This window comes from Pungitius pungitius, chromosome 4 (assembly GCF_949316345.1).
Source record: "Pungitius pungitius chromosome 4, fPunPun2.1, whole genome shotgun sequence".
Classification (NCBI taxonomy): domain Eukaryota; kingdom Metazoa; phylum Chordata; class Actinopteri; order Perciformes; family Gasterosteidae; genus Pungitius; species Pungitius pungitius.
Window position 1 is genome coordinate 21,877,945 of NC_084903.1, and position 21,292 is coordinate 21,899,236.

At 44.5% G+C, this 21,292-nt stretch overlaps 1 protein-coding gene across 4 annotated transcripts in view; it reads left to right on the forward strand.

The window, feature by feature from the left end:
* Positions 1-15,088: 15,088 nt before the first annotated feature.
* The window catches only part of mpped2a (metallophosphoesterase domain containing 2a), a 40,660-nt gene continuing 34,456 nt past the window's right edge, over positions 15,089-21,292 (forward strand). Inside the window, exons 1-2 of one of the 4 annotated variants that reach the window (XM_037482351.2) lie at positions 15,089-15,390; positions 17,599-17,913. In XM_037482351.2, coding sequence (XP_037338248.2) covers positions 17,801-17,913 — 113 coding nt within the window. In that variant the 5' untranslated portion in view covers positions 15,089-15,390; positions 17,599-17,800. Of the gene's footprint in view, positions 15,391-15,728; positions 16,790-17,598; positions 17,914-21,292 lie in introns of those variants that run through there. The other 3 variants (XM_037482361.2, XM_037482342.2, XM_037482369.2) reach the window with 3 other exon arrangements.

Here is a 21,292-nt window from a genome sequence, read left to right on the forward strand (position 1 = left end):
CTCGTGGGTTAAAAAAAAAAAAAAACTAGACTTTACAGTTATGAGACTCAGCTTCCCCTGCATGACAGGTGGGTTTTGAAAGAGTTGTCCCATTAATATGTTTTAGGGGAAGTTTTGTACATCTAAAAGATGGGGATGTCTAGATGAAGCCTACGTTGAGAAGGCAGTTTGAAGGACAGTAGAACATTTAAAATATAACTGGAACTTTTCATCATATTTTCTCCAGATAATACAGATGATGAAGGACATTATTTTTTGTTTATCTTATCTGTGAACTCTATACAAAATACAAACCAATCCTTGCTTTATTTTAAAATACTTGAACCGCCGCTGGATAGCAAGTTAATCGAAGTTATTGAGCACATCATTTTTTTTCTTTACGTGGACTGGAGGAAACCGAGGTACTGTACATCCAGAAGAGCGGAGTGTGGAGCGTATAAATCTATTTTAGTTAAGAGAACATATGAAACTGGCCCCGGTAGCTGGCTGGTCTTGTAACAGAGTGCGAGAGGCTGTTTAATAGCGAGACCCTTCCAGCTGTGAGGCCATTATCTGGAGACAGAGGACGAGGGAGAGTGCCGAAGACAGGACACAGTAAAGCCAATGTAAGAAATGACCTAGCGACAGGATTTTTTTTGTACCTCCACCGTGGAGAGCTTCTGGTTGTGTGTTTGCATCTCTGTGGACCCAAGTAGGCTCGCTGCTGCAACAGCAGTTTGTTGCTTTTTGCTTTTTTGAGTATATTTTGTTAAATGGTGGGATTTTGATGCTTGGAATTTGCAGAATTTGAAGACTAAAAGAAAACAATGCCTTTTAAGTGATGTGGTATTCAGACTTCAAAAATAACTTCTTTCAAATCACTTTTAAGATGATTTTAAAGTGTTTCACATGAAAAATACAATGCATCAAGACAATGCACGTCCAAATATAATTATATGTATAATATTATTAGATGTAATGTATAATAATAAATAAATAAATAAATAAAATCACCACAGGAGTGAGGCTGTGCAACAAAGATCGAGATAAAAAAAACAACAGCATTTATGATCAGCTGTTTTGTCATGGGTCAAAGGTCAGAGGCATAATGGAGCTCACCTCAATAGTCGTCTCTTTTTCGTCGATGTGCCCCGGTGATGTCATCGCTCCGAGCTGCTCTGTTTTAGAGCTCTAATTAGCCACTGACCTCGTCTCCTCCCCCGTCACCCTTTACACCCGGCGTGACCTCAGCGACCCCGGTAGGGAGGTCACGTGCCTGTTGACATCACTGATCATCACTCTCATTCACCACGTGAACACCATTTCTGCGATTCGTTGACGTCATCGATACAGTATTTGGAGTTAAACTCGAATTGTACGTGACCACATCAGAATCAAGAGGGGCTCAAGGCCAAATCCGGCTTGCCAGTGGGGGGGGGGGGGTCCAGTGCGGCCCGCCGGATGACTTTGGCATTGTGAAAATAAGGAGCCATAAATGTTGCTTAACCATAAAAGTGGCTGTTATTCCTAATCATCCCACTGGGAGTCGCTCTCTGTGAGTGAGCGCATGCGTCGGACCAGGGGGGTCCGGGTCCACGGGGGTCAGGTCCACGGGGATCAGGTCCACGGCCCGAGGGCACGCCGGTACATCGCCTGCCATTGGAAAATGATTTGGTTGATCGAATATTAGCCAAGTTGTTGTTATTTTGCACAGAAGTTAAAAGTAAACCAGAGATATCCTTAATAAGAAGTAGTCGGTTTCTTTTCTTTTTTTTTCACTTATTCATGGCAAAAATAATCTGTCCTCCATTACGGCCTTCACTGTTTCTCACATGTTATTTGGATTTTTGATATAGCATCAGATTTTTTAGTTCATTGGTTTTCTCGGGTACACATGCAGCTGAACGCAGCACGTACGCTTTTTCACAAGCCAAATGCCAAGCACAGAATGCGCCATGATGAACATTTGTATTTCCACAGTCTGGCCAAAGGAAGTAAGTTCCCCCCCCCCCCACGACCCCTCCTCGCAGGCCAGCGAGATATAACTTGACAATGGCGAGTCTGTTTCCAGCTCCTTACTTTATCAGGCAGACTGACGATGAGTTGTGTGTGTGTAAGATGATAGTCTGGTATTCTGGGAGAGGAGATGGACCGATGGGTCGTCCATCCACACCGTGACATTACGGACTGAGACACTGAATGACACTATTTTCACAAAGTGCAAGTACTCTGTCAAGAGTTTTTATGGCCGAGAATGTAGTGGAGGTTAATGGTTTGGACCCAAACATTTTGATATAGTCATTTAACAGGAAACTCCTATCAAATCAGTCTAAAACGATCAGTGCAGTCTTTTACTAATACATTTAAATCTCCATTACCAATTAAAATAACTTAACTCTGAGGCTTGTTTATTTTGTCCAAATTATTTACAATGAAAGAGAAGTACTTGGAATAGATATGGATAGAATAGTAGCGGATTTGAAACTTTGCATTTTAACCTGTTTTATGACACAATGACAGGTGGTTAAGATTCAGGTGACAAACTTCTGAGTGAGTCCTACCCTCCATTAGAGAACTTTTTTAGTTCTACTAAATGTACTCATTATAGGAAGCAAATTTCTCTGAAAGCAAAAAACTCCAGATTGAACACGGCTCTTGATAAAAAAATAAATGCGTTTTTTTTTTTTTTTAGCAGCTCAGGGATATCGAGAAGCTTTTATGAGCATGAGCAGCATTAAGGGCACTCTGTCTTTGGTACGTAGTTTCCATAGAAAAGTCCTCACGGTCAGATTCAGCGCAAAAAAAACATAAGTAAGTGGGCTCCTAATTTGAGTAAATGAGTTTCTTTGCTTCCCAAATGGACCTTTTGTCCCGTGCAGTTTATATGTTGTATACAGATGTTTAATTGAAAGGTGCTGAACCTAACGGCTGTGAGATTTTAACACACAAGTTTTCCAAGGTCAGGAAGTTAATTGTTAAATTAAAACCACCACACGCAGCGAGTGACAAAAGCGTTGTAAGGACATTGCTGTATTCACAGCAACCTTCTTTTGTGCAGTAGGCTGCGCGCTGTGAGATTTTTCACGTGCCGTCACACCGGTGCATGGCCGTAACAACGGACAACACTTCAGCAGGCAGCACAATGTATTTTTACAGCTTAACGTTGAGCGTGCAGCGGTCAGAGCTACTTGTCTTTTGTGTATTGAGGTGGAGTCATGGTGATAACATTATAAAACAATATAAAACACCACAACAAAACGGTTTTTTGACACAAACAAATTGTACTTTTTTTTTAAATTACACGGCCTAACTGCATGCTGGGTACAGCTCGTCCGCTATATAGGAAGAAACGTAGTTACGTAAAAAAAAAGTGTAAGGAGCAATGCGGGAGAAAATGAGAGGCATCAATGAATGAATGTGTTTATTCCGTCAGAATCTTAAAAAATACCGTGATATGAATTTTTGGCCATACCACCTAGCCCCCTAATGTGCAGCGTTCAGTATAACGCAATTCATGCAAATTGACGAGAAATTATCCCCCTGATAGCACGTGTTTGGTGTGAACGCAGCATTAGTACCGACTGTGAAAGGGTGCGTCACTCATGTTCAGTAGTAGTTATCCAATAATTACAATTCTTCGTGCGGCTTTTGTGGCCTTTTAATAAGCTTTCTTCCAGGAAGTTTGCAATGCGGCCTCTAAGTCGGCAGTAATTGGAACTCCACTGTTAATGCCTCACTCACACCACTTCAGCCTTATATTTCCATTGCCACGGTCAAGCATGCTGACTATCTGGACGTGTTGGGGAGTCTCAGGGAGCTACAACCAATGAGAGAGACAATGGATCGGAAGGGAGGGGTTAAAAGCCGCTTATGCTTTCAGTGACAATGGTGATTTAGTCTAGTCGATATAGTCTGAGCTTTTGGTTCCAAGTGTTGTCGAAAGGAGGCACAATTTTGACTGAGAACATGTTGTGTTGTTTCTTGAATAGAAAGCTTTTTTTTTTTTATCTTCAAACAAGCATTCATGGTGGTGAGAAAACGCACAAGTGGATATCATTCTAGAAAGCAGTGTTGCGAATGTCTTCTGTGACCTGAAGCCATAGCGGGGCGACAAAGTTTGGGAACCGCAGACCACATGTGAGTCTGTGTGTGTGTGTGTGAGGGGAGGTGAGATTGGTGCTGAGTTACACTGTCAGGGTCACCTCTGCAGCCCCTTGCGAAGCCCCTTTCACAATGTGCCACCTTGAGGTAACAATGACCGCATTGTTCGCCCAGACAATGCTGTCTGAAGGACCGGGTTAAAGGGGCGGAGGGGCGAGGAGGGGGTGACGGGGCCATGGGGACAGCGGGGGGGGGGGGGGGGGGGGCTCAGCACCTGGTAACAGTGTATGGATTGGGAGGTGGAAGCGGAGGGGGTGTCCTGTGGTCACAGTCCATCGGCCAGCAATGTAAGTGTTTAGCCTGCGAGGCGAACATGCAGCACTGATGTCGGGCACGACCGCTGACCTGCGTCAGGCTTTCCCAAAAGCGGGGGTCTGAGAGCCGGAAGGGGACCACGTAGGGAGGAGGGGCGGGGGGGCGGGGATGTAACCACGGTAGGTGGGTTTACGGGAAATCGGGAGGACCAACCCACTCAGACCTCAGTAATGTTCCCTGCAAAATATTAACTCTTTGGGCTCTGATTTTGGTTTTGATCTGCCACAGTGCATGGTGGTTTTCAAAGGATTTTGCCATGACCAAAACAAAGAGCTGAAACTGGAATTCTTTGTCAGTCAGAAGATCCCGCTTTGGGCAATAATTGTACTTAACTATTAGACAATTTTATCAGTCTTATACACAGTGTGTCATTTATCTTTAGACGTAGTTTTATTTTATTTTTTTAGATACTTTTTGGGGTTGCGAGCTACCTTTCGATCGACCAAGTGATGGCGATCACCCTCCCTCCCCCCACCTGGGAACGCCCGATGGGGGTGGGGTGGGGTTGCAGTTTGGCGAACGAGTAGCAGCGATAACAAAACTTAACAACAGCGCCGCATATTGTTAGCGCAAAACAAGTCGATTTAAAAAAAAAAAAAAAACAAGCCTCGCATCTGTGAGAAGCGAGGGAACCGTCTCAATACATTCTTGATTGATATTGATATTGATTGATACTTACTCGGATATTGTGCAAATAATATAAACCGGTAACAATTAAGGTGTTTGTAAACATGTTTAAAACATTTACACAATTTCTGATATTCAAGTACCTAACGTTAAATTAAGCCGTTATAAATTCTGCTAATAATGGCTTGCTTGCTAGGTACGAAGCTGCTGACGCTAGCTAACGTCACTTGTCAAAAATGTACATATAACATTAAATATGGCGGGGGCGCCATCTTTATTTGTTGGGATCAACGTTGTTGGGAGAAAGATGTGTTATGCTTGAGGGGCCCAAGATAGCACCACAACTGATATTGACTGAGAGACATTCGATATCCAGGTTCGATTGAACTCACCAGGAGACCACTTCCAGGGACGTGGACACTAACTTTCACACCTTTACTGATAAACTGTATAAATACCTGTTGGCATCCATTGATCTGGAGTTGGTCGGTAGAAGCAAGACACAGTCACTATGGGTCTGTCAATGGGCTTCCCTGTGGCCTGTTGATTCCAGAGACCAGCAGCTCCTCAGCTAAGATGTTCTTTTATTAATTGTGATAAAAATACTTGTGATTTTAACTTCTCGATCCAAGATGCCTCCTGTCCGTCTGGATTTTCTTCATTTTTAATACACAACAGCAATCAACCAATTGGCCACCCCTGGTCTAAACCTTCATTATGCATGCCCTTCAATTGACTGAAGTGTGTGGCAAACACGACGAAACATGTTATGTGATTTTTTTTCTTCCCCCACATGCAGATCTTGATGAATAGTGAAGAAAACGGTCCATGCGCACAATCCTTGGGGGTGGGTGACACTACCATGGAAGATGGGGGAGAGCTCAAACAAATTTCAGCCTTTTATCCTCCCTGATAAAGAACACCCACTAGTACAAATATGCAGTGCGGCAGACAAACACACACACACATACACGAGTGCTTCAAAGCTCTGTCTAAACATAGACCCAAGGCCAACAGTGTGTGGTGCTATCCTGCACGAAGCTTCACCGTCGCTGCACTCTGCCTGCTTGCATCGGAGAGGAATCAAGACACAATAGTTGTTCTGTGTGCATACAAAAAAAGGGGTTGTTGTGCGCTTCCTCCGAGATAACACCACTGGCTGAATATGCCCTGAATGCTCCCTCTTAGTTTGATTATTTAAAAAAGAAAATCATACGTTCCATCATGCTTCGTTGCGTAACTTCTGATGTGCAATAAAGATGCGTGTGGTTTTTCGAATGTGAGGATTACTGCAGGTGTCAGTGTCTCTCGGTCCGTCTCTTCCTGTCTTGTCTGCGGTGTTGTAAAAAAGCCCTTTGTTGTCCTCTGCAGTATAAATCATTTACAGGCTTTGCATAAATTTGTGTAATCTCCTTCGTGGGGGCTGGGCAGCCTATCTGATTCACTGGGAGCCAGGGAAAGAGGAGTTCATGTTGAATGTGTGGTGCCAAGCCTGCTTAGTGTGTAAAAAAACAAAACCTGAACACAGTTAGTCACAGTTTCATATGCAACATGTGCGGGGAAACAGTTACGGTACATTCATGTCCTTCTAAATCCAGGGAACACAGTTTGTTTACCTCCAGAATTTTACACTGCATTAATTACGTTATCTGCAATGGTCGTGACTTAAATATCTGGCAGTTAAATGCCAAATACATCGAATGACATTATTTTAAATGGGGAAATTACAACCTTACAAGTTGAGTGTCTGGTAGTTTAGTTAGTGGCTAACACAGGTTGCGCCGAGCTGGCGTAACACAATAGCTAACATTATGCTTTATTATTATTACGTTGTTGACTTAACCTTTGAATAAAATGGTTCAAGACAGGCCGACAGGGACGCTCAATGCGCGTGAGCGAAAAACATTAAGAAACACGTGTCCTTCCGTCACCGGACGACCGAGCAACACGCCGCCCACGGTGAGTGATAGCTAAGTATACGTTATTTTGAAAGTTAGCTAACGTTAGCTAGCTCTGATTAGCTATTTAGCTAATGTTAGACTAGAGCGCATTCCCCTCGCCTCATAAGTTACTGCCAATCCTCTGTTTGGGTCAAACACAATGAGTTGAGACAGCAGTTGACCGGGGTTTCAAGGTTTAAATGTTTGGCTCTTTGTCCTCACAGAAGCATGGAGCGGTAATCAGCTCCCCAGTGCTCACAGGTGAAGGGCCTCTCGCCAGTATGAATCACCAGGTGACTCCTTAAAAAGCCCATTAGCGTAAAGCGCCTCCTGCTCAGAGGGGCGAGACCTTCCTACGAGATGCACACATGGACTGAAAACTTTTGTTTTCTTCTGTTTACCAGTGAAGCAACAGGCTACATACAGTTATTACAGTTGTTAATTTCCTATATATATATAAACATTAAAAGGTTAGCGTTGTTTTGCAACGCTACATATGAAAGTCAACAGGGTTTTTTTTTTTCTGTTAAACCAGATTCATAATAGGTTGTCTTTTTAATCATCTAAAAGTTTTCAACTAATTGTAAAAACTTGCAAACCTTCCCCCAAAATGTTCTCTCCTCTGTTCTGTCCGAGTGAGTTTTATTTCAACCGATGGCTTATTCCCAGTAAAACCACTACGGCTGCTGCCACAGCGTCCTTCCCACTTGTTCCATTACGAGTCCATGAAGGAGCTCCAGGATTGTATCAGGATGACATCATCGGTCCTCTCGGCCCCCACCGTCCTTCAGCAGCTACTTGTCATACAATAACTTACTTGCACTATATAATATTTTATAGCATTAAATCAAATCAAATTGTCAGATGGTGTCAAGAGTGGGAGCACACTGCTCGGCAGTCTAGATAGTCAATATTGTGTAGTTGCAGTTTTTTTTTTTCACTTTTAGGGACATTATTTTTTGCTTCAAAACACGTATTCTGTAAATCACATTTCCTCACACACAGCACATTGTAAAAAAATCCACATACCCAAACTCACACACCCGCTGATTCCTCTGTCTAGTGAGGAGGCTTCTGCGAGACAGTAAATCACTTGAGAGGCGGTGCGCGGCGCTGGAAGCTCGGTGACAGAAGATAAAACATGCGGACCCTCTGCACTGAGCCGTGCACACCTCCGCCAGCTCCCGCGCTGCTCCAGGAGACACTCTTGACAGTGTGTAGTCACATGAAAACGCCACCCCCTCCACACCCGGAGACTCACGTAGGAGCCAGACGGTTTCATCCACTCATTAATCACCTCGAGCAAACGTCTTAAAACAGAACCATGTGGACAGAAGAAAGGTTTATGGACAGTGTGTGTGACCTGGAAGAAAATATGCTGCACCCACCGCTCCTTAAAGACGCGCCATTTCCTGTGTTTCCCTGCACAGGGCCACATTTCAGGAAAAATAGATACAGGCGCCAAAGGCTGAGACGAATATTCATTTGATCCTGTTTGAATTAAACGTGATGTTTTTTTTTTTTTGAATTGACACGATTGTTTCGCAAGTTTGTTACAGATTCATGACGCGACTCAGTGTCACAATGTGCGTCGCCGACACAGTTTAGCTGAGCGATATCTTACCCGACGCGCTTTGGAGCAAATGGTTTTATCAGCCGGGCAGGGTGAGCACAAGCGAGGCCCATTGTTGCACTCAGTTCCACAACATTGGGGTTTTGAAGATTTAAAATGCATCCAAATAAGGAATTCTCTTGTTTATTGTTAGATAATCTGTATTTATAAATATGGAACTGAGGAAAAGCGTTTATTTGGAATGTTTCTTTGCCTTGTTAGAAAATCAGGGTAAAAAAAAATGATTTGGGTTAGAACAACTTTTTAATCAATAGCTCATTTAAATTACCTCAAAGTTGACTTTTGGCCTCCACCACCAGTTTCAAAGTAATTACTGTTTGACCTGTGAATTTGTGTCTCACATGAAAAGCATCTTAATTCCATTTTGCATTGCTTGCGTGGTGAGGAACCAAATTATCCCCACGTTTTGTGCCTCAACCACTTATGCTGCTGATTTTTGACCTCCGCTTAATGTTAATAGTCCTTCTTCAGAGCAAACATTTCTACTTGTTATGGTAGGAAAATCCCAGATGTTACTAACAACTTTAACAGACGTGACTGCCTGTCAGTGAGCCAACGTGAGCTTGAACCCGAAGCACCTACATGAAATTCCACCATCATTCTTTTGTTTCACATCTGTTCTCTTGCTTCAGAGACAAAATTGCCTTTTCTGGGTACATCGAGCTGTTGGCGGTGTCCTCACGGCTGTATTGGACCATTGTATTTTATTTGAAAAGGTTTTGGGTTCCATTCAGCTCTGAAAATTGATTTATCTTTTACAGCTCATGATTGACTCAAACTGCAACAGTAAGTGAGGGACCTCAAACCTTCTAACTATTTGAAAGAGATGTAATGATTATATATTTCAAGTATTTTATTGTCTCTGTTTTTAACTTAAATTTGGCCATTAAAGTATTGTGACGAGATAAAGTTTTGCAAGTTTTCTCTGATAGAATATGTAAAGCCTCATTAAATTATGTCAACTTATGTAAATTACCTCCAACTGGGCAGGTCTGCCTTTGCGATTTCTCCTTCAGTCTCTTCACTTAAAAATGATATAAAGTGTACATACCTGCGATTAATATCAGCACATAGAATCACCACTAAGATTAGGATCATTTGATTGGAAAGGTATTTTGAATACAACAGTGTTCACTCATCACAGATGAGCAGTCGAGGGCAGCAGAAGGTGCGTTTTGGCGGCCACAAAATGTTCTTCATATATATATATATTTTTAATTTGTATTCATTTTACTTACCTTTTTCGCCATTTGCATGTTGTGGCTGATGGATGGAAGGAAGGAGAGTTTAGATAACAGACATGGAAATGAGTCACACGGCAACGATCAACAAGCGGGTTCCGAGGCAGTTGTGAGGGAAAATGAGACCCGCAGCGTGAGACCCGCGGAGCTCGGCTTTTCAATCAGACCCGCTTCCTATCTCACCTGTTCAAGTATAATTGTAACACACACACACACTCAGATGTCAGATGAAACGGTGAAGTCTCTGTCTCGTTTTCTCTCGCTCACACACACAAATCACTTGCCAGGATCGTTTTGCACGTCCTCGGTGGGGAACCCCATCAACTCTCACAGCGGGTATCAGAGCAATGAAACCCGTCCCGGACTGTCGGCCTCGCCTCTCTCTCTCGCACACACACACACACACGCACACACGCAGTGCAGATACATTTGCTCAGAGAGGTAGTCTGTTAGTTCAACATGGTGGCCGCACAGGAAGCGATCTCATTCACTGTCGATGCTGATTCGAAAAGATAATGCATGTGTTTCATATGCAACAAATAATAGTCACTGCAAACGTAAGGAATCAAATGAGATCGCTCATGGTGATATCTATTGGTTTGTACCAAATTTCTGAAAATGCTCATATTGCTTCAGAAAACGCTAAGCTAAGCTACCATTCATAGGCACTAAATAACTTCCCGTAGAATACCACACGGTTGCATGAGGAGGACACATGCCAGGACTGTACTAATGGCCACATGCTCACTCAAATAATACTCTGATAATAGTCATATTTCCTCTGATGGAAGAGACCGGATGGACACTAGAAACACGCTCACAACGTACTAGTATCTTTCTCATCGGATCGCCAGTTTCATCCAAGGTCGGGTATCATATCCAGATTGTGGCGTTGTATCCTGCAGAAGCTGCAAATGCATGTGTGGTGTGAAGTGGAACTACTTTTACGGTGAAAAGTTGCTTTCTGAGCACCGTTTGCCTCGGAAGGACTAGCGGTGTGTCTCTGTCAAACGAGGGACGTGACAAAGTATTGAGTGTGAACGTAAAACACACAGCTCTCAATCAAGCTTTGTTTGAACGTTGAACTCCATGAAATCCCTTTTTATTCGCTATTGTGTACTTGATTTACTTGCCTCTGTTTCACTTGTCGTTTTTTTTTTTTTCGTGTGACATCTACTTATGCACCGTGCACGACCTTCAAACATTCTCAAACTAGATAAGAGATGACAGTCTCCCCACAATGCTCAAAACCCTGCAATGCTTTGTTTGGGTGTTCACCACTGCGTTGGGTGGATTGATTGCAGGTGTAGGTGTTCGGGGTCGTCACCTGAAACGAGCAGGAGCCACTTCAGCAGAGGACGGAGTGCGCCGCGGCGTTGTCCTCTCTCGAACTTCGGGGGGGCTAATCAATTAACGTGATTTAATACACAGTCGCTCCACGCGGACACTCCTAATTTATACTGTATCGACCGCTTGGCGCACACAGAGGGAGGGAGAGAGAGAGGCAGAAGGAGAAATGTGAAGGTATCGTTGAATGGCTGCGGGTGAATCTGGATCTCAAGGCTCAACGTTAAAACGATTATTTCTCTCACAGTTTCCCTGTTGCCGATGTTTAAAAAGGGCCGCAAAGAAAGCGCCGGAGAGCGAGCGGGGGCCGAGTGGAGACTGACTCAGAGAGTCCTCTCCTGTGAGCCTTTTCGCCTGCCCTTTGGCATAGAAAGTGAGCCTGCACATTACTCCGTCTATCACAACACAGCGGGAGGACGGGAGGAGAATTAATACACTTGGCTTTCATGCCTCTCTTCGCCCCTTTCTCCTCTCGCTCCTTCTCTTCAAGCTCCGCCGGGGCAAAAGCACTCTGTTTGCTAATAAAATTAACTTGTATGTTGCCTTACTTTCCGAGTCCATAACAAGCGTGAGAAGAGAAAAGAAACGGGGAGGGAGGGGGGGGGGATCCTTGGATGTTTTGGATTGTTTTTCAGCTTTCCTTTCATTTGTGTACACGCGCACGGCGCCCGAAGGCATGTTCGGTCCACGGAGTGCTGCTGAGCCTCGGGGGGGGGGGGGGGCAAACGCTTTTCGTCTGTGTGCATTTCAATGACATAAATAAATATATAAATACACCGCGTGCAACCCCGCCGTTCTCTCGGCAGCCGTCTATCTGCCTCGCCGTAAATCTGAATGGCATTAACATTTAAAGGAAAAGGGGGGAGGGGGGGGGGAAACAGAGAGACAGGCCTCACTCTTATTTATCTGGCGTGGCGAGCAGGGGGCGACAGGCATAAATCTGTGCAGGTTAGAGCCGTTGAACCTCCTCAGCCAGTGGGTTAAGTGAATATCACCCTCCGTCTCCCGAAAAAGGCCACACTCCCATTTCCCGCTCCCATTAAATATGTGTTTCATTTCTGCCTTATTTGGATGGAAAGTCCTTTTACCCTCTTTTATAGAAGGTCATAAAATATAGTGGGGGGGGGGGGTTTCCCCCCCAACGCTCTGCATAACATTTACATTTTCTATTGTATAAATGTGATCGCCGCGGCGCGTGGCTGAATAAAACATTTATGGCAAAAGCCATTTCTTCCGTGACATTTGGTCTCCTATCTATCATTAGTTTTCTATATGCAGCCAGGAGAACAAACGCTGGTCAAATGTTTAAATGTGGCCTCTCCACATAAAATTCAAACCCTGCTTTCACATTGACACCCGCCGGCTAGTATATGGAAAAGGCTTTTTGTGTGTGTGTATGTGTGTGTGTATGTGTGTGTGTGTGTGTGCAGATAAGAGAAAAGTCAAATGGAAATGACTCACGGGGCTGTTGTGCCGGTGAGGGAGGGAGGGAGGGAGCGTGCTGATGGGCCGGGGAAATTGAAGCATGTCAGTAAAATTAGAAAAAAATGGTCTCTGCCTCGACTGGCCGACACGTAAATGTGGCAGAGACGCTCGGATGGGTCCATTATGGACCTTCCCACGCAGCCTTTTCTCATCAGAAATCCCATCAGTATATTAAAAAGGTATAGCCTTGGCACAGGCAAGTTAATTCTTCTTGACCCCCCCCCCCCCCCCCTGACTGATATGAATGATGTGTGAACTCAGTGATGGGCAGGAATTCAATATTATCATTCAAGAGAAATACAATGAGAGAAATGATTCATTGAAATGCAATTGTCCTTTCTAAATTCTTGATGTTAACAATAATAACATCTGGTAAAAACGGTTTAATCAAGCTTTAGATGTTGAGAATGAGGCAAAGATCTTGCGGGTGTTCTAAAAAAACACTTTGTCATGAAAGGTTGCGTCAAGTAATATTGAGTAGAAAATGTTTCCCATCACACTCAAGTGAACTAATGAATAAATATGATTTGTTTTTTTAACTTATTATTCAAAGTTTGTTGGTTTAATCCATGATTAAGTAGATTGCTCCGGCCGGTTTTGTCTGCATCGTTGTGCAGACCAATTGAACTATTTTTTTGGCAATTAAACGTTTCTTACAGCTGTAGCCCGACTTCTTCTTTTAAGGAGACGGTGGAAGATAATGTGCTTAGAGCTGCACTCCAGATGGGCTCCATCCACTCATCCCACAAGCAGGGCACAAACAACAAGGCCATGAATATTTGTATGAATGCTTGAACTGATCATTGTGACACAAACCGTCTACGAAGCAGTGTTTGGAATTGATGTCACCTCCGTAGATGGAAGGAGAGAATGAGTCGATGTAATGTGAATCTCACATTTCAGCACAGGTGAGAAAAAAAACAAGACAAACTTTTTCATAGAATTAATGTTTAATGTAGAAATTTAAAAATCTAGGAGTTTACCCCTTATTACCAGGATGTTTTTTTAATTTTTTTTTACATGCCAGTTTGTAGTGTTCCCCCAGTTCGGCTGCCCCATTTCAGGTTGTGTGAAGGACTCCCACAGGTACTCATTAGTATTGTTTACTTGTGAACCCAAAGGGGCCTTGATGTCTTCTAATCATAGATTTAGACACCTTCCACACTCTGGCAATGTTTCCCCACCACGACTGTGATCTTAGAAAGAAATATTTCACGTCAACAATTGCACAGAATGAACGTACAGTTTTATTTTCAATTTTTGGAACCTGTATGTTATTTCCAAGCTCAAACAAAGAAGAAGTCAGTGGCGTTCAGCCGCCGCTATTATTTCAATAAGTCCAATATAAAAATGCATCTATTGTATCCGGATCTCGCCATTAGTGTCCATCACTACCATGACAATCGATTAGTTTCAGCGTGTGTGCTGGTTTATATACGAGGCAGTGTATGCTGAGTTGAAGGTGCAGCAACCACAATATTGAATACTGCATAAGATTTCATGGGAGAAGATCAATAGCCTTCTTTATTATGCCATGTCACGAAAGCCTCACAGCCTTAAGTAAAGCTACCGCAGTAAAACTATGCTTTCGGCCAGCAGACGACACACAAAGGGGAAAGACACTGATTGTAAACTGTCAATTTAACAATAGAATATTTCTGCCTCCAGCATGATAAGTAATCAGAGGTGTGGATGTTGAAGGGCTTGTTTCGGGGTTGTAACCTGATTTGAGACCTCCAAATTCAGACATACATTATTGTTGTACAAAGAGCGCAAATAATGTTTTTGACTGCTCCACTTTTTCATTAATATGACACTGGTTTGAATATTGTGACTTCATTAGTCAATTGCTCCTACATCACTTGCTTTATGGATCAGGTTTTTATCCTCCTGGAAATGTTTATTAGTCCTCCTTCATTCAGCGTGTATAAAGCCATATCCCTTTATGTTATTAATTAGAAAGTAAACCAGGGATTAATTGAAAGAGAAATGTGTGACAAGTCAACGTAATCATTCGGGCTTCATTAACTAACATATATTTTAATATGCAGTAATGTAATTTCCGACAGCAAGTGAATGCAACACGGCAGTAGAGCGGGACTCCCTCCCGCCCCCCCTCCTCCCTCCTCGCCGCGCGCAGCCCGCCAGTGAGGGTGCGCGTGCGGGGGGAGGGGAAGGAAAAGGGGGGGGGGGGGGCGTTTGCTCGCTCCCGCTCTCTCCGCTCTCTGACCCCAGTGGCAACTCCGGCTCACTGCACTCCGGCTCTCCCTCCGTCACACCGAGGCTGCCCTCTCTTTCTCCCCCCCCCCAACCACTCCCCCCCCCCGTAGTCTGTCAGTATCTCTCGCCCTCCTCTCCCCCCCCTCTCTCTCTCTCTCTCTCTCCCCCCTCCGCTTTCTTGTCTGGTTTCTTTCCACAGGAGCCAGCCGAGGTCCCGCCGGGTCGAAGGTTCTGCCCTATCCGCCCAGACTGCCGCAACCCCCGGACGGCCGCGTACCAGCCTACCCGCTCTCCCGCCGCCGCCGCCGCATGGACCCGCGTCCCTCCGCCGGCGCGTAGAGGGCGACCCCCCGACCTGACGCTCTTTCTCCGGCCAGATTAACAACCCCCCCCCCCACAACCACCACCACCACCCTCTCCCGCCCTCCCCGACACGGCGAAGGTAGAGCAACCTTTCCGCTTTGCTTTTGAGAACCGAAGAGGGAGGGAAGGGGGGGTTACTGACACAAAGCCGTCGGTTAAAAGGTGGCTTGTCATTTACGAGCACGAGCGAGAGGTTGCCGCGTCGCTGCCGTGACACTGACCACCTTTTGGGTGTTTTTTTTTTTTTTGTTATTGCAGGAGCAGAGTTCAGGATCGCACCGACCTCCTTTTCTTTTTGTGTACGTTTCTGCGGCTCACAGCAAGAGGTGCATAGCACACTGTGCACGCACGCGCGCGCGCGTGTGTGTGTCTATTATATGTGCATGCGTGGTATCAGTAAGGGTCAATTTATTCGCCTTTTACCCTCTGTGCTTACCGGGGTGATTTCTACCCGTGAAGTTAGCCATTTGTGTGCGTGTGCACCGTTGTTTATGGAAAAGCACATCAGTGCGAATCTATAGCCTGCATAATAAAACATGTAATTAAAAAAAAAAGAGAGAGAAAAGAAAATCTAGTGTCGGGACAGGTTTTAGCAAGCTAAGCTACAGAGCTAGTTGCTGCTACTGTAGCCGCACGGTTAGGGACCGACAAGCGGGCAAAGCGAGTTACGCACACACACACGCACACGCACACACACACTCTGCGAGGAGACCGTGGAGCATGCTGCTCACAAATCGGCCTGCATTTGCACAAAAAAAAACCCAGCAGTTTTTCCGAGCAGCGAGAGCGAGTCCTTTTGGTTCTGGGTTTGTTTCGGATGGAAGCGGTTGCTTGATGGGAAGTGTGTCCCGAGGCAATTGACTGGGCAGTTTTTAATTAAAGTGATTTTAATTTTTTTTTTTTTATCAAGGCCCATATAGATGTGCCAACTTGTTTCTTGTACTTGCAGCTGTGAGGATTACATGGTTGGAGTTTGAATTGTGGCATTACAACCTTTTTAAATGAAGACTTGAGCGTGTGTGTGTGTGTGTGTCTGTCTATCTGCAGGAATTGAGTTCAGCCTCCTTTTTTTGTCTTGGCTGGCATGAATCTTTCTAACTCAAATGCATTGCACATATCATAGGAAGTAGCATCCAGTTGACCCAGAAAACATGAATCAATGCTTCCGTGGAAAAACAGGAATTTTTTTCTAGCTTCAATTGGGAGATTGTTTCCTTTGAGATATTCCACAACTGGAGTTTTTTTTTCTTTTTTTTTCTCACTGCATCACAGGATTTAACCATCAAATGAACTCCGGTGCTGCTGATTACAGACAAATTGATTTTTTTTCTTCTTCTTCTTCTTCTTTAACTGCTCGTGGCTGCATCAGGAGGTCTGGTATAAAAAGCCCACAGTGGCCACTTCTCTATCAGTCAGGGAGGTCAGGCAGGAGGGAAGCTCAGGGGTTGAGCTCAAGGAGGCGCACAAAGAGAAGCCCGGTGAGTGAGCTCTGAAGATGCAGAAAAAAAAGCAACAACAGGACACTCGATGTGCAGCGTTTTAGCAGCTTTACCCTCCAGAATTTAAGTGTTTTTTACATTTTTTCTTTATTGTACCTTTTTTCAAAGCCATTGGAACAGTTCTGAAGGCAGATTCATTGTTCCTGGTTCTTTTCAGAAGCCTGGAATAAGAGAATTTTTTCTTTTTTTGTCTGTTGAACCTGGTCTGTGGCTGTGTCGTACATTGGGAACATTTTTCTTGTTTTTACTGCAGGCATATTTGATTATTTGACTGGTTTAATTTCAACGGGCTAATGCCTTAGAGGCCATGCCTGCAGTCATATTTTAGATTTGATTATGTTAGTTTGCATTAAACCCACCGTGCTAATGAGCAGCAGAGCAGCAAATATACGTGTCTCCCCAATTTTTAAAAGTCGCCTGTCAGTGTTTCGTTTCCGAAAGAATTTGTCTTCACTTGTCAAAATGCCGTATTGGTTGAAAAGGAAGATTTTTTTTTAGAAAAACACAGCAAGTGAGGAAATGACAAACTAAACATTTTTTTTATTTGCAGTGTAAAATATGGACTACATTCAACTGTGTGATTCAGAAAAGGATCACCCTCTTACTTCACGTGTACTCCACTTGTGCTCAGAGTTGTTTCCGCTCCTTCAGCCACCTGTTTCTGCATTTTATCTTCTGAACAGCAGAAATGTGTGTTCATTCCGCAACTTTCTTCTCATGTGGAAGAGCGGCCGTTCTTACCGTTGCATTCTGTGTGTGTGTGTGTGTGTGTCTGCCTGGTGGTCCAGTTTGAAGCAGCTTTGTGTGTGTGTGTGTGTGTCCTCTTCCTTGGTGCAGTGTGTCAGGGTCGAGTCGGTCGGCCCGGGTTCGCTGCTGCTGGCTGCTCCTGCTGCTGGGAGACTTTCGCTGGGCTTCTCGAGCGGCTCCGAAGGATGACCGCCGCGCGGTCCCGGTGAACGAACGGCGTCTCATGTCCAACCGGCGGAAAGGATGGCTCATGGCAAAGTGACCATCGCGGTGGACGAGTACAGCTCCAACCCCACGCAGGCCTTCACCCACTACAACATCAACCAGAGCCGCTTCCAACCTCCACACGTCCACATGTAAGTGACACACAAACACGCACACGCATGCAATCTGGGTCACCTGCCATGGGAGCTAAAAAGCACCATTAGGATAATTTAAACTGCCAAAATAATTCATATTTTTCATCCTGCCTTGAATGGACAAATGTAACTTTTAAAACGTGCAATCATCCAGGGCTTTTCATTCCTTCTACTCGTTTGTTTATTTATTTTCACATTTTTATGCTTCGGTTTCGATAACCCAGGCTGCAGAAATTAAAATCTTTCGAGCGCCAACCCGGATGCCAATCAGGCGGCTGTTTGCTGCAGAGCCCTTTGTTTGTACTCTCGTTTAATTGGGTGAGGCTCAGAGAGCGGACGGTGGCCACGGAGGACAAACTTTGTGAACCGAGACTAAAAAAAAAAAAAAAAAAAAATGTTCCAAACTGTGCCGTGGGACATTTGAGGAAATGAGTTATGACTGGTTATCAACGTGTACAGTGAGGAAAACAGAAGTTACATGTTTAGCAAACACAGGGTTCACACACACATTTGAGTAGAAAGTTTTCTCTGCCTTCTGCGCTGTGGCCTGAGAGGTTGATCGATGGTGCCATGTTGTCATCGTCGTGCACCAACGCATTCGTGTGCTCTTTTACATTTATTTTAAAAGAATTATTTAAAAAAGACCCTTTTTTTTTTTTTTCAGCGTGGCTCCTGTCTGATGTGGTTATGCTCTTTTTCTAATTAGTGGGTCAGAGTGCTGTGACCAGTTAGACACACACACACACACCCCTCTGACGAGTGTGTGTGTGTGTGTGTGTGTGTGTGGACGGATTTTAGAACTGACCCGAATAGCGCCTGTTCTAACCCCATGGCACTACTTGTTATAGTCACATTTCACTGTTGTGTAAAAATGAAAAAACAACCCAGCCTGGCACATATTATTATATTGTTGAGGGTAAAAACACAAGGCATATTTTCCTTGTTGGTGAAATACTGCGAGGGCATTTTTCCTGTTGACATCTTCAACACGAGCGCACAGGTGCATGTGCAGAGATTCCTTCAACCAGCTCAAACATTTTTACAATAACTTGATTTAGAGGAAGCATTTCATAAAAAATGTGAATCCTTTTGATATTACAGCTTCATCAGTAATTGGCTGTCATGGTCCAAATAATATTTATTTCTCAAGTGTGCCCCGGTCAAGCTCTGTTTGAGACTGAGACAAAGACAGTGAATGCTGATTATTTTACACTTATGCTAATTATCTGGTAAAACAATATCATTGCATTCGCCATATATTTCTTACAAAGGTTGATCTCGGTACAGATGATTTGCACTTATGCTCTGCACATGTCGGGTGGAACTTTTTATATAAGATATAGTGGAAAAATAGTTGATCAAATTATACAAAAATGAATATATTTAATAACCAATGGTGTCATTTCCTCATGTGCTTCCTGCTTCAATAGGAAACAGCGCCGCTGCTGTTAGAAATGACGCCGATGCACCAATAACCATTTATTTTACCAAAAAATGTATAAACCCTCTGAGTTCATTTGGACATCCTGAAACGCTTTTCACAAAACTGTCAGTGGTCTGTAAAAATATATATTTTTCCCCCCATAACCGCTCCATCGACAAGCAGAAATTGTAGCTTAGCTTCATTGCTCGTTGCATAATCATGACAGTCTTTGATCCGACTTAAACTAAAGCAACGGAGTGCTCCTGTCCCTTCATCCGCCCTGGCCCGTTGGCTCGCGTGCTCGGATCCTCGCGTCGCACGTTGAGGTGGAAGTGAAGTGGCGTCTGCATCCAGTTGGGTGACAGGAGGAGGAGGAGGAGGAGGAGGAGGAAGATTTGGGCAGCGGTGTCAAATCTGTGAATGCAGAAAAAAACCCAGCCCCCTCTCTCCTCTATTCATCTTTGTTAACCTTAAACACTTTGATTCAACTCCGTTCTGTCTGAATAATCGTTGTTGTTGTTGGCAGAGTTGATCTTGTTGTGCGCTAGTGTGTTTTGTTGTGGGATTCCTCAGCTGTGAGCCGCGGCACCTCCAATGCGGAGACAAGGTCACCCGGCAGTTTGTTTCGTCAGTACATTTCAGCGGTGGGGGGGGGGGGGAAGTGGGCCGAACGCTTTGGTGTGAACGCAGAGGAGGGGGGGGGGGGGAGCAGCACGGTGTTCACCTGACAAGGTTCTGCTTGAGGATGTAGTTATGATCGACGGGTTGTGTCAAGTCGAGTGGGCTCCTTCTCAGATTTTTAATTTGGCCGTGTTTGACTGGTTGTTTAATTAGAAACCATCCATTTGTAGGGCAAGTAACAAATCTGCCTTAAATCCTTAAAAGTTTTGGATCCGTCATCTGCAGACGATTTGTGGATGACGGTGAAAAAGAAAACGGCTGTTTTATCAAGTATATTAAGAGGCCGACAGAGAACCAGATCTCCCAGCGTCTCCTGAGAAACGACACAGTGACGCTGTGTGTTTTTTTTTTTTTTTTTAAGGTGCCGAAATGCAGGCGGGGCTCCCGATGTCGGAGGAGCTTAGGAAGGGGGGGTACGCGGTGGAGCCGCGGGGGCCTCTCAGCAGATACGTGTTTGGATAAATACGTTAGGCTGCTTCCTGGCTTCCACAGAGCCGGCACTGTTTTACTCTTTCGTTACTTAAACTCCCGACTGGGAAACCCGGGATCTCTCTCACACACACACACACACACTCCTGTAAGCCCCCCCCCCCCCCCCCCCATGTTTCAGTGCTTATAGAATACGCGCTCTGTTCTGGGAAAGTAAAAGGCTTGTTTAGATTTGGGAGATAGCGATCCGGCTTGCTCGGGGGTTTTTGATCATTGGAGCCACAGTATTTGGACCAAAATAAGGTTGTTGCTTGTTTTGACAGCAGAAAGAGAGAGAGAGAGAGAGACGCTTGAGTTGGGGGGGGGGGTTTCCCGCCATTTGAAATACAATCCTTGCTGTAATGTCTCTCCCCCCGCAGACAGAATATTTAGATTTCTGTGGAGTACAGCAGCACCTTTTTTGCTGGTGCAGAAGGTAGCGCTCTCTGAACCGTGTATGAAAACATGCATGGAGGACACACACACACACACACACACATGTCAAAGTGGGCTTTCCTCAGCGCGGGGGACTTCTCCCTCCGTCCAGACATGTTTGTGTCTGGTTTATTTTTTTTTCTTGGTCGTCTGGTGAAATGAAATGCTCCGCAGCTTGGAACATGTGCTTCGAGTTGGGACTCTTAATGGCTTCAAATCCAATTTTGAGCAGGAGATCCGGAGTAGACCGCTGGACACGGACGGACACACTGCCGCGGAATACAACACTGAAAGGACCCCTAAATACTGGATGTATTGGGGGGGTTGTTGGACCTTTTTTTAAATATTCAGAATTTAACGACTTTTGAG